We start from the raw sequence: 13,168 nt of genomic DNA on the forward strand, positions 1-13,168 counted from the left end.
CAGGACGTAAAAAGTACACACCCCTGGTTCTTGCGTAAACATAAAACCCCAAGGTTTTGTGTTCACACAGCACACTGACCAGCCAGAGAAGATGCTGCCCTGCAGTAGCCAGGGCGGCCGCCGCCTACAGAATGAAGTAAGGGAGGAGGCAAGGGTGTGTTCGCAGCGGTGCCAGGAGAGGACCTCGTGCTCTTAATTGCCCAGGTAAATTTTTTTTTTAAAGATTTATTTATTTATTCATTCAGAGAGAGCGAGAGAGAGGCAGAGACACAGGCAGAGGGAGAAGCAGGCTCCATGTAGGAAGCCCGATGTGGGACTCGATCCCAGGTCTCCAGGATCACACCCCAGGCTGCAGGCGATGACAAACCGCTGCGCCACCGGGGCTGCCCTGCCCAGGTAAATTTAACAGTGATTGCCCCACTACGATCTCACTGGTCAGCTAAGATCCTTTCCATCAGGTGGGTAGGGTTCCACCTAAAGAATGTGGCCTCCTGCAGCAGCTACTTGGCTCCTTGCCCCATTTGGCTACAGAATTGACAGGAGCAGTTCTTTCCCTACCCCCAGCCCTCCAGAACGAGGATGCTTTCTGCGCCAGGCCTGGCAAACTAGATTCTAGCTTTGCTCCTCCTCTAAAATAGAGCAGTCACGCAAACCAGGTCTGGGCTTCTGAATAGGGAAATAGGTGGAAAGAGGCCAAACCAGTATGGCCGGTCCTTTGTGCAAACACTATCATCCATGACTCAAGGTCAGAATCAGAAACAAAAGCGAGAGGAGGCCTCTTGTCAGACCAGACTGCTTGGGGACAACAGCACTGGCCCTGCCTCGCTCTGCCCACACACAGCAAGGGCTATCCAACTTCCTGTCACCCAGGACCAACTCAACACAACCCACGGCACAGAAGTTCCCTCTAAACCTTGAGCCAGGGGCAGTCCAGGTGGCTCAGTGGTTTAGCGCTGCCTTCAGCCCACGGCATGATCCTGGAGACCCTGGATAGAGTCCCACGTCGGGCACCCTGCATGGAGCCTGGCTTCTCCCTCTGCCTGTGTCTCTACCTGTGTGTGTGTGTGTGTGTGTCTCATGAATGAATGAATGAATGAATGAATAAATAAATAAATAAATCTTTTTTAAAAACTTAAATAAGTCTTGAGCCAGTCTCAGGTCTGTGTGCAGCAGACCCCACAAGCCTAACAGTAGAGCTCGTCCTCCAGTCACCCCAGGGCTGCCTGGGTGGAGATTGCCTCCCTCCAGCCCCTATTATACTGCATGGTGGGACAAACATTTACCATATGTTCCAAGCTGCCTGACCATTCTCGTGCAGAAACAGGATTTTCAACCGAAAAGATGTTTATAGTGAAGGATTATGTGTCAGAGACAACATAAGCCTGCAAAAACGCAGCTGAGCTTAGTCAGGGAAGGCAGGTGGAGGAGGGCCAGAGGCCTCTTACCTTTAGTGCCATGGGGTAGAACAGAGTACAACTGCTTGCCTGAAAAAGAATATACAACCCTCAGGTCAGCTCACAGTTCCCCTCCCTGCCCTCCAGAGCTGCCACCAACGAGGTGTTCACAGGAGGCTCTTTCTGGACATCTTCCAGCTCTTCTGAGGGTTCCAAGGCCTTGCCACTCTGGTGGGGACCTAGGGCACACCTGTGCAACAGCCAAGCCCAAATCACACCTCATCCCCACAAGGGAGCCAGAGAGTGCTGGAGTCCAAATGATAGCACTGCCAAGGCCTTCATTTTAGAGGTGGGGAAATGGACCGGAGTCCTCTCAAGAGGCCTCATCCACCCACCATAGTTTCTTGCATTTAGGAATCAGGCGGGCTCACCAAAGCAGCGGTGCATGCACTCCTCCTTGGAGAGATAGCTGTTTTTATTGCCCCGGCACCCTCCATAGATGAAGCTGTCACAAGAGTTCTTCTCCACATCGAAGTACCAGCGTGGGAAGGATGCACGGCAAGGCCCAGTGACTGCTTTGGCAGTGCAGTACTCTGGGAGCGACACAAGCCATGGAGTACAAATTAGCAGGGCCCAGACGTGAAATGGAGCTGGAATGTTCCCAAGTAGTCATACTGCTGCCAGCTAATAGAGAAACAGCTCTCTGCTAAAGGAACTTGTAAATTATAGATGTGGCCAGTCGGGCCCACCTGACACTCCTTCAGGTTTTTGAATATCTTCCTCTTTACAGCCAGACCCCATTGGGAAGGAGATCACTCTACGTCAGGCTCTGCTCTAGGCACTTTACATGTATTAACTTGGTCTCTTAAGAGATCTGTCGTAGGCCCCTCACTTTGTACCTGGCAGGCAGAGCTCCAACAACCGGCCCACAGCCATACAGCTGGTGAGAGCAGAGCCTACACAGTATACTGCCTCTCCAAAGTAAAGCCTCCCTGCTGCCTCTGTGGCACATCCACTCCCTGCTGCCCTGGGACATCCCCGGGAGTTCTATCACCTGGGAAAGGGTCAGGAAGCTCTGCTCTACAACTTCCTTAGTGGAAATACTCAAGGGTGTCTAAATTCCCAAGTAAGTAAGAAACATGTTTTTCCCATACATAAATATTTTTTAAAAGTTATACCTTCGTAGTCGAAAATATCACTGGAAAGGTCATCAGAATCCTGCCTTCTGGAAACTAAAACACAAACATCCAAGTCAGGGAGGCTGGGATGGACACAGTCCATGTAGCCTGGCTGGGGCAGAGATGAATAGGGCCCACTGAGGGAACACAGACACCCTGGCACCTGGGAGTGGAGTCCCCTCCATGGGTAGGTTTTTACCTCCCAGTCCTAAAGGGCTCTATCACACACACTGGAATGAACACTGGGTGAGGTGGCCTGCCTGTCACCTCAGGGGTTATTATGGAAACTAATCCCAGCCACAGTTCTGGGGTGATGAGGAAGATAGTCTCGTTCACTCTCGGACATAGTGAGGAGGCCCTTCACTCTTCTAAAACAGGATGGAAACTAGAGATATCAAGCCAGGGCCTGAGGGTTCCAGATAACCTTGGAGGCCAGCTTGGGAATAAACAGTGACCAGGACGGACACAGGATCCCTGGGCCTAGCAGAACTGGAAAGTGACTAATGAACCAGCCAACCACTGAACTAATAAATGCTCTCTCACGTGAGCACAGATGTCAGAACCAGACGCCCAAAGCCATGGCTGCAATCAGCGGTGCACAGCCACTGTCTGGCTGGGGGGCTGTCCTCAAATGAAATAGGGGCAGATTCCCTCCCTCCACAGCAGGTCTTGCCCAGCAGAGCCCATTGCCTGGACAATGGCCTTCCAGAAAGCTGGGCTGGACTTGCCAGTGCATCTGGACAACTCACCCCAGGCTCCTGATGCATGCAGAGTCCTTTAAGCATAAAGGAGGAATGGGGCAGCTGCTGTCAGCACTACAAAGCAAGCTAACACAAAGCTCGGGATCAAGGACTGCAGTGGGAACAGAAGCAGGGGCAGCAGAAGACAGAGGACTCAGTGCAGGGAGGGGGATGGCATGGAGAACAGAGAACAAAGGAGACAGAACAGGCAAGGAGAGGTGGGGTGGGGCAGTGAGGACAGCACAGAAGAGGCCAGGGGACCTGAGGCCAGCCCAGAGAGAAGGAAGGGGCCTGAGCCACAGGCAACAGCAATATCCACAATCCCTTGTCCCCTAGGAGGAAGCAGAGGCCAGCCCAGAAGCACTGCAGACTACCTCGGCCCTCTTGTCCGCTGGACAATGTGAACTCCCCAGTGTAAGGATGCCAGCGGGAAGCCAGAAGCTGGCAGCCGAAGCAGAGCCCCTGTTTGACAATTTGGAATAAAGAGACCAGGAGGTGGAAGCCCTTATACTACTCCCAAATTACAACTATACTTTCATGGTCCACGTGGCCCTCATTCCATCCGACGCTGTTTTCAGAACCTACCACTGGGGACAGAGGACTCTGCTCCATTTCTGCTGGTGGCCAGATCATCAACAGTGTTCTCTACAAGGGGACAAATGACACAGTGAGAAAGTGCACCTCAAAAACGCCTGGTGAAACAAAACAAGCAGGGTCCCTGAGCAGCCCTGGGCCTGTGTGCCTCTCACGGTGACTCCCATTTCTCCTTTATGTGGGTCCTTCAATGTACATGCTGGACCACAAGCCGGCTAGAACTTGGAAATAGGGAACCAAGATTGCCCTTGTGGGTTAAACTCTAAGATCACTCACTGGTAATGAGAGTAAAGATGTATGAAAGGACTTTAAAAAGACAGAATGACTTCTAGGGCCAAATAATCTCTTTAGCTATATTTACTCACCTAATGAATTAAAAAAGGTATGCAAGTCGTGCGAATGTACTGAATACCACCTAACTGTGGGATATAGGTGAATTTTATGGTCTACATATTTTATATCTCTCTCTCACACACACACACACACACGGTAGGGTGGAGAGGCTAGCCAGTTAAGAAGTACAAAAAAGGAAGCATGGGCAGGGTCCAGGAGGGACAAGAAGCCGGCTCCCCTGCCTCCCTGCTGACCCTGTGCAGAGGCATGGGGCTGGCATAACCTGGTGCCATTAAACATTGCTATCACAAACCAGCTCCATATTTCTCCCCTCTCTGTATCAAGCAGTCTTCTGGGAACCCGGCTAAGAGGCCTGCCTACCTGGACTAAAGATACAGCAGGCACAGAGATCCAAGTGTCTGGTCCCCTAGGTAGTGCTGGTTCTCATTACAAATTAATAAACTGACATCCTCATTATCATGTGGCTTCCCACAGAGGTTGCCTGCTTCGGAGAGAATATGCTGGCAAAAGACTCCAGTGCCTGGCTGCTCTGGCAGTTCTAGCTCTCCTCACAGACTCATGAGAGAATGCTTCAACAGACATGCAGTGGAGCCACACTCGGGTGCCAACAAATGAGCTTTCTGGGCCCGGAGACTCTGGACCACCTCTAGGGAGACAGTTGTCTGCCTTCTCCCAGCAAAACACAACAACCCGTGACCCTTTGTAGCAACATCCTGTCTGAATGCCCACTCTTCACTGCTTGTGTTCTTAAAATTTCAACCATTTTCTTGAAAAATAAGGAGAAACTAGAAAAAGGCAGGTCCGTTTGCTACAAGTGAGTTGACTGGGAAAGGACAGAAAAGGCTGCAAAAATATTTCCCTTTAATTCCTGCCCCCATGCCAGATCATCGCTGACAACAGATACATACAGTAGGTGGTATTTTCCTCAGTCACCATCTGCTAAGGTTGCCAATTGCCCCCAAAAGCTGAAGGACTTGCCTGTATGATCCCAAAACAATACCCAGCCAGCTGAGGTCTCCAAATACTTGTTGAATGTCTGCTGAGCAGTGGCACACAGAGATCAAGAAAATGTTCCCCAAGGTGCCCTGTCATTGTGGGCCACAGCCAAGACCACTGTTGTTTCCCCCTCTTTATGTAGAACTTTATTTTTTTTTCATGTAGAACTTTAATAAGCATATCGGATTTGTGTCCATAGAACTCAAAGCTAAGAGAGTTTATAGCCAGTAAGTGAGGAGACACAAAACCCAACAGGGATGCAGGGCTCGTCGCTGGACTGGGGTGCACGGGCTGGCGGCATGCGGTCAGCACGCACGACACCAGTGAATCATAACCCAGAGTTGGAACAGGGATGCCAAGCCATCCAGAAAGGATGCAGAAAGCTACCTAATAGTGTTGGGAAGGTCACCAATGAACTTTTTTGGCTAGCCAAATTCTTGGGTCTCTAGAACACTTGGAAGGACAACGTCTCACTGTGTAGCTCTCAAGGAGGCCCTCAGGGCTCAGTTCAGAGCCAGTGCACACTTTTGTGCGGCTTTTAAGTTCGTATTTAAACATTGAGGCTCTCAGGGTGCCTGGGTGGCTCAGTAAGTTAAGTGTCTGTCTTCGGCTCAGGTCAATATCCTGGGGCCCTGGGTTGGAGCTCTGCATTGGGCTCTTGCTCAGCAAGCAACCTGCTTCTCCTTCTCCCTCTGCTTGTGCTCACGTGCTTGCTCTGTGTCAAATAAATAAAATCTTTTTAAGATTTTATTTATTTATTCATGAGAGACATGAAGAGGCAGAGACACAGGCAAAGAGAGAAGCAGGCTCCTCACAGGGAGCCCAATGTGGGACTCGATCCCAAAACCCCAGGATCACGCCCTGAGTGAAGGTAGACGCTCACCAGTGAACCACCCAGGCATCCCAATAAATAAAATCTTAAAAAAATAAAATAAAATAAACCATGAGATTCACAAAGTCAACATTATCTTGACTCCACTGAATCCCTCACAGGTGAGGGCTGGGAGGACAGATTCCAGAAAGTATGTTCTAGTTTTAATTTGACTCACACCTTGGCTGGCTGGATGAGCTCCTCAAATCATTTGTCCTGGAGGTAAAAATAAGCCAAATGCCCAGAAGCAGGAAGGGCAGCCTATCTGAGTGGCTGTGAGGACTCTCCTCTGCCAGGTCTTGTGGGGGACTGGCACTTAGCAGTGGGAGAAAGGAAGTCGAGAAGAAACAGTCATGTCCCCCTCCCCCAGCTCCAGCTTGTGGCCTACTCTCTTTTCTGGGAAGAGGAGGGAGGATACCACTGTGAAACCACTGTGTGGGCGACCTTCAAATTGTGCCTGTTTCTTCTGCTTTTTAAAAACATCCCCCAGCTTCAGCCGTGAAGAATGAGCACAATGCAAAAGGCATCACATTCCAGTTAAAAACCTGTCTCTAAGTCATACCATTTCCCCAGGGACCATTTTCTTACCTGTGACACCAGCACATTTCTTAAGACACTCCTCCTTGGTCATGTAATTATTTTTATTCCCTTCACAGCCACCATACACAAACTGCTGGCAGGATCCATCAGTGACATTGTACCACCACCTAGGGAAGGAGGCCCGGCATCTTCCCACAACCTTCGAAACGTGACAAAAGTCTAAAACACAAAACAGAGACCAGTTGGCTTGGCAGGGCAATCCTGCCAACAGAGAAGATGCACAGACCTATTGGAGGAAACCCACAGTTTTCCCAAGCCCCAAGACCCAGCACAGCTTCTCTGTGAGACGTTTCTAAAGTGCTGCCATCAGGCTTAGTGATTCCTTCCTCCTATAGTAAAGAAACACATCACTCTAAAAACAATGATACCAACCCACCCAACTTAACTGTATTTCAGTTGTATGTTCATTCTGTCCCTGCCACCATTTACTAAAGACACACAACACATCCTGGGACGTCTGGGTGGCTTAGCAGTTGAGTGGCTGCCTTCGGCCCTGGGCGTGATCCTGGACTCCCAGGATCAAGTCCCACATCGGGCTCCCTGCATGGGGCCTGCTTCTCCCTCTGCCTATGTCTCTGCCTCTCTCTCTCTGGGTGTGTCTCATGAATAAATAAATAAAATCTTGAAACACACACACACACACACACACACACACACACACACACACCATCCAGTGTAGAAATATGGCAAAGGCAAAAAACATACCAGACTTCAGGATCCTTCTGGGTTATGTGCCTATCACGCCAGGTGCCAAGGGGGAACTTAGCACTGAAAGACCAGAGCTGGCAATGTAAGAGCCATGTGGAAGGATGTGTCTTAACCTTCCTCATCCACTGTTTGACCAGGTCAGCCACTTCACACTCAAATTTCCACAAGAACCTCAGAAAGAAGCTCCTAACTCTAGTCCTCTGCCTCCAAAGGCAGCTTGAGGGTATTCCTCTGTTCTGGCACTTGTAATGGCTCCCACCTGAGCATTCCAAGAGGGGCCTGGATTTCAAGGTCCCCTCAAATCTGACCCCACTCTAGTACAAAGGAAACAAAAATGTTCTAAAATTCCAGCCAGCTACATTTGCCTCCAAAAGGCCTAGATATCTCCTCTCTCTTAAAAAGGTAGAGATAAGCCTAAGTACTGGAGCTATCACCTGCACCTAAATAAGACTTTCTCCTGGAGGAATCAGGAGGATGGAAAGCAAGTTGAAAAGGGAGCAACCTGAAAACATGACTCAACATCTGCCCAGGGGGACCCCATCATCTTCCTGGGATCATGAGTCCACATCACCTCTCCTATTCCCCTGACCTCCATCCATCTCCATCTTCTGGCATAAGTACATTCTAATCTGAGAAGGGTGCTCAATAAACATCTCAAATAAAAGTACCCCAGAGCCCAACACTTGGTTATATGCTGCCATTTACTCCTAATTATTTTCATGTTAGGTTTACCTCACTAACTTATGGGATAGCTTTTTTAAAATTATTATTTTATTTATTTATTCATAGAAACACACAAACACACAGAGGCAGAGACACAGGCAGAGGGTGAAGCAGGCTCCATGCAGGGAGCCCCATGTGGGACTCGATCCCAGGTCTCCAGGATCACGCCCTGGACTGAAGGCGGTGCTAAACCGCTGAGCCATCCAAGCTGTCCATGGGATAGCTTCTTAAAGCAGAGGGCAAGATCTCATTTCTCCCAAAATACATCACAATAATGGGCATGACACCAAATGTTCCATAAAACATCGATCTACAGACAAAAAAGGTTGTAGTAATGAGCAAAACCTCAAGGAACTCTCACACACACACCAATAAATCACAGGTAACTAGTACAGAAAAAGCATATTCTGAAGTAAGAAATTTTGTTAATTTGAAAGCAACCATTCTTTATTTTTTTTTTTATTTTTATTTATTTATGATAGTCACAGAGAGAGAGAGAGAGGCAGAGACATAGGCAGAGGGAGAAGCAGGCTCCATGCACCGGGAGCCCGACATGGGACTCGATCCCGGGTCTCCAGGATCGCGCCCTGGGCCAAAGGCAGGCGCCAAACCGCTGCGCCACCCAGGGATCCCAGCAACCATTCTTTAAATCACCAATTAAAAAGTACCTTATCACGATACTTCATATGAATAGAATCATTTAATATGTCCAGAAAAGGCAAATCAAGAGAGGCAGGAAGTAGGTTAGTGCTTGCCTGATGCTGGAGGGTTGGGGGATGGTGATGACTGCAAATGGGCACAAGGATCTTTTGGGGATGATGAAGTATTCTAAAATTAGATTGCAGGGATGGTTGTACAACTCTGTAAATGTACTAAAAATCACTGGATTGTATGCTTAAAACAACTAATTTATGATAAGTAAATACTTTAATAAAGCAATTAAAAAAAATATGGGCACCTCCTGTCCATAACACATCAACCAAAATCAGCTGAGTGTGCACCTGGAGCAGATACCTTTGACAATGTGCCAAAGGTCACAAAATATACAGTCAACAAGGCCCAAAGAAAACACAGTAGGAAAAGAGTTCTCTGGTGTACGATTTGCTCAACACTGGCTGTCAAATGTCTGAGGCAGCACTGCTATTACCAGGACAAGATGGAGGATGCCTGGGTGGCTCAGCGGTTGAGCCTCTGCCTTCGGCTCAGGGCATGATCCCGGGATCCGGGATCGAGTCCTGCATCAGGCTCCTTTCAGGGAGCCTGTTTCTCCCTCTGCCTGTCTAATAAACAAACAAAATCTTAAAAAATATATATATAGACAAGATGGAGAAGAGCCACACGGGATCCACGTACGACACACAAATGAAAACGACCTCAAGGCGGAGAGGGCCCAACAGCTCCAACAGAAGTGAACAGCCCATCCAATGCCCTGCCAAGCTAGCACCCTGGGAATCACTCGGACGGCTCTGTAGCTTTGCTTCCTGAGCAGTTTCTGGGACAGTCTTTCAAAATAATCCAAAAAACAAAAAAACAAAATAATCCAAGAGAAGACCTACACACTTTAAACAGGTGAACTGTATCGCAGGTGAATTACATCTCGATTAATTTTTTTTTAAAGATTTATTTATTTATTCATGAGACACAGACTGAGAGAGAGAGGCAGAGACACAGGCAGAGGGAGAAGTAGGCTCCTCACAGGGAGCCTGATGTGGGACTGGATCTGATCCGCATCACATCCCGGGATCACGACCTGAGACAAAGGCAGGCGCCCAACCGCTGAGCCACCCATGTGTCCCTTACATCTCAATTAAAACAAAAACCGGAGAGAATGCCTAGCAAAGCTGAAGGCAGCTAGGTGGGAACCACCAGACAGCACAGCAGAGAATGTGATGGGTCGGAATGCCTGGGTGGCTCAGTGGCTGAGCGTCTGCCTTCAACTCAGGGCATGATCCCAGGGTCGGGGATCGAGTCCCACATCGGGCTCCCTGTGTGGAGACTGCTTCTCCCTCTGCCTCTCTCTCTGTGTCTCTCATGAATAAATAAATAAAATCTTAAAAGAGAGAGAGAATGTGATGGGTTAACCACCTCATCAAGGGTGGAAATGTGGTAGGTTTCCCTAAGCAAGGGTGTCGGTGCACGCTCTGTGTGGGTAAACAAGGCTGAGGGTACATCAAGAGGGTAAAAACCTACCTAGGGCCAGACAGCAGCTCCCTTGGAGAAGTCACACTGCGAAAACCTGGCCCTCATCTGTCAGCTCAGACACTCACTGATAGCACCCACCCACCCACCCCCAACCCCGCTGACGAGATGCAGGGATGCACGTGCCTGGAGCACTCAGGAGGACGCTGAGAAAACCACTGCCAAGCAGGTTGGATGTACCCATCAACCAGCACACCACCTCAGAAAGGCTGAGACGGAGCAGGTCACTTGGGAGTCTGAGGAAGGAAAAGTCTGCTGCAGGATTCCCACAAACATCCTGCTCCATCAGGATCTACTGGGCAGGCCAGAGGTGCACAGTAGACAGCCCAGGACACACCTCGGTCAAGATACCATAGTCAAGGTGTGCCTTTGGGACACTTCCTTTCCTGACTGCCACCACTGACGACAGATGCCTCTTTCTGACTGGAACATTCTTCCTGTAGATGTGACTGTCTTTTCACAACAAATCCTGTGGGCCTGAGAGGCCATTATGTCCCAGAGAGCAGCTCTCATCTGCTCTTAACGACCACACATTGACTTCATACTTTACATTTCAGAAAATAGCCTTATTTTTAAGTTCCCTGGATGTAGTAGGAGGGAAGGAGGAAGGGACTTCATTTCTGTTGCAGGGGAATTAGAATTTTTTTTTTTTAAGTAGACTCCACACCAAATGCAGGGCCCAACACAGGGCTTGAACTCACAACCCTGAGATCAAGACCTGAGCTGAGATCAAGAATTGGATGCTTAACTGAGCCACCCAAGCACCCTTAGAAACATTTCTTTATTAGGAGAAGACTTGGACTAAAAACATAGCATGCCTGTAAAGACAGAATGCTGGCAATTGGTGAAGCTGAGTGATGGTCCACATGGGCTCACAGAACTGTATGTACATTTGAAAATTTCTATAATGAAAAGAGAAAAAAGCTTATCTCCTTTTTTACACAAATTTGATTAGAGTAAAAATAAGAACTTCAAGTAGCAGATTAATTGGTTGAACTTAGGTTCCACCAAGATGAAATTTAACTATACCCTGACTGCGTCAAGTCAGAGTCCTTTCTGTGAGTCTGGAAGCTCCCTGTCAAATTAAGAAAATGCTCGTTTTGGTCATATGGTTTTACAAACTAAATTACTTTAAAGCCTCCATGATAGAAATTTTTACTCTCAAGGCTTAAGTGAACTCATGAAAAAGCATTTTGTTATGGTTTGCTTGTTTGCTGTAAAGGAGACACTGTCCTTTCGAATGGACACACAGGCCACACATCTTCCCCTCCACCCCAAAGAGCATCAGTGCACTCTCATTTCTCCAAATGGGCTTGCACAAAAAGCCAGAAACACTTTAGTATGTAACATGGCTTCCGTGACTTATCATCTTCCTTAAAGTTTTTGTTTTTGTTTGTTTTTTTGTTAAATAAGCACTGTTCTTTGATAGATCAAGGTTAAAATAAAAATGAGCCTATATGGGGGCACCTCGCTGGCTCAGTCAGTAGAGCATGTGACTCCTTTTTTTTTTTTTTTGAGCATGTGACTCCTGATCTTAGGGTTGTGAAGTCAAGCCTCAAGTCTAGTGTAGAGATTACTTAAAAAATAAAATCTTAAAAAAAAAAAAAAAAAAAAAGAACCAAAATGCTGAGCATTACTTATTTCTTGAAACCTTTTCTATTACCTTCACTAAAGCATTATGCTACGCACATTATATGCACTAACAGTCAAAATAAAACTGTGGATCATATAGTAATATCCCCACTTTACAAAGAAGGATAATTAGGCTTGGGATGGTTAAGCTAACAAGAAGCAGAGCTGAATCTGAATTTACATTGGTCGGATTAGAGCTGGGCCATGACATAACCACCCCTCCCTCAGAGGGACAGAAAGAAAAAGTTAGTATAGTAACAGGCAGTGGGAAAAATATGAAACTAAAGATGCCTAAATGCCAAAACATTCCTCAGGGTGCTTAACACGATCTGAAGGTTCAATAGGCCAGGCCCTTTCCTGGGCCTGTTTACAGTCACGGTCAAAGACAGGGTCACGGACAACACCACACCAACTGCCCAAGGCTGTGAGGAATTTGGACAAATTTTCAGGAAGTTATTCCTTAATAAATAATTCTATTACTACTAAGAGATGACAAAACTATATATTGGCCTTCGAATAGCACTGGGAAACGATCATGAAAAATATGTCTCAGGTCCTATTTGTATGCTCACAAATGCTAGTGCAAAATGAAATACATCTGTAAATTTTCAAAATTCAGAGGAAGAAAAACGGAGAAAAGCTGAGGAGCACCAAACTGGAAATACTTCAGAATACATAAAAATGGAATTCCTTTCTTTAGGAAACAGCAACATTCTCTTGGGAAAGCATCAGGAATGGTTAAAAATCACACTTTATCTGAAATATGAACCTAAATTTACAAACCCCTGGCAGGCATTTTGAACATTAGCTATTATAAAATTGCCAAACAGCCTGGTCTTTGTCATGGAAAACAGGTTCCTCTGGTTCTAAAGTCACTAGAGCTTTGACCAAGACAACAAGCCAATGGCTCACCTTCCCTTCCTGTGCAATCGGATAGAATAACCTGCTGTCACCCACTAACAAGGACATTACAGCAAAGTTAGGCAGGCTCCCAGGCACCACCAATCTGATGTAACTCTACAAGCTTAAGAAGACAGTGCTAATCATTCTCCAAAAAGCCACTACTGCCTTTAAAATTAAGTCATTTAAATAAACTATTTCAAATACTCTGAAATTAAGTCATTTGAAAAATTAAGTCATTTTAATAAACTATTCCAAATATTCTGAAAAGTACAGAAA

At 47.2% G+C, this 13,168-nt stretch overlaps 1 protein-coding gene across 2 annotated transcripts in view; it reads right to left on the minus strand.

Moving 5' to 3' along the window:
* The window catches only part of SPINT2 (serine peptidase inhibitor, Kunitz type 2), a 28,522-nt gene that overhangs the window by 952 nt on the left and 14,402 nt on the right, over positions 1–13,168 (minus strand). For both annotated transcript variants that reach the window (XM_072779408.1, XM_072779414.1), the window contains exons 2-6: positions 6,716–6,886; positions 3,898–3,957; positions 2,573–2,626; positions 1,826–1,987; positions 1,446–1,484 (exon numbers count right to left, since the gene is read on the minus strand). In XM_072779408.1, coding sequence (XP_072635509.1) covers positions 1,446–1,484; positions 1,826–1,987; positions 2,573–2,626; positions 3,898–3,957; positions 6,716–6,886 — 486 coding nt within the window. The remainder of the gene's footprint in view (positions 1–1,445; positions 1,485–1,825; positions 1,988–2,572; positions 2,627–3,897; positions 3,958–6,715; positions 6,887–13,168) is intronic.

The sequence above is a fragment of the Canis lupus genome, chromosome 1, assembly GCF_048164855.1.
Source record: "Canis lupus baileyi chromosome 1, mCanLup2.hap1, whole genome shotgun sequence".
NCBI lineage: Eukaryota > Metazoa > Chordata > Mammalia > Carnivora > Canidae > Canis > Canis lupus.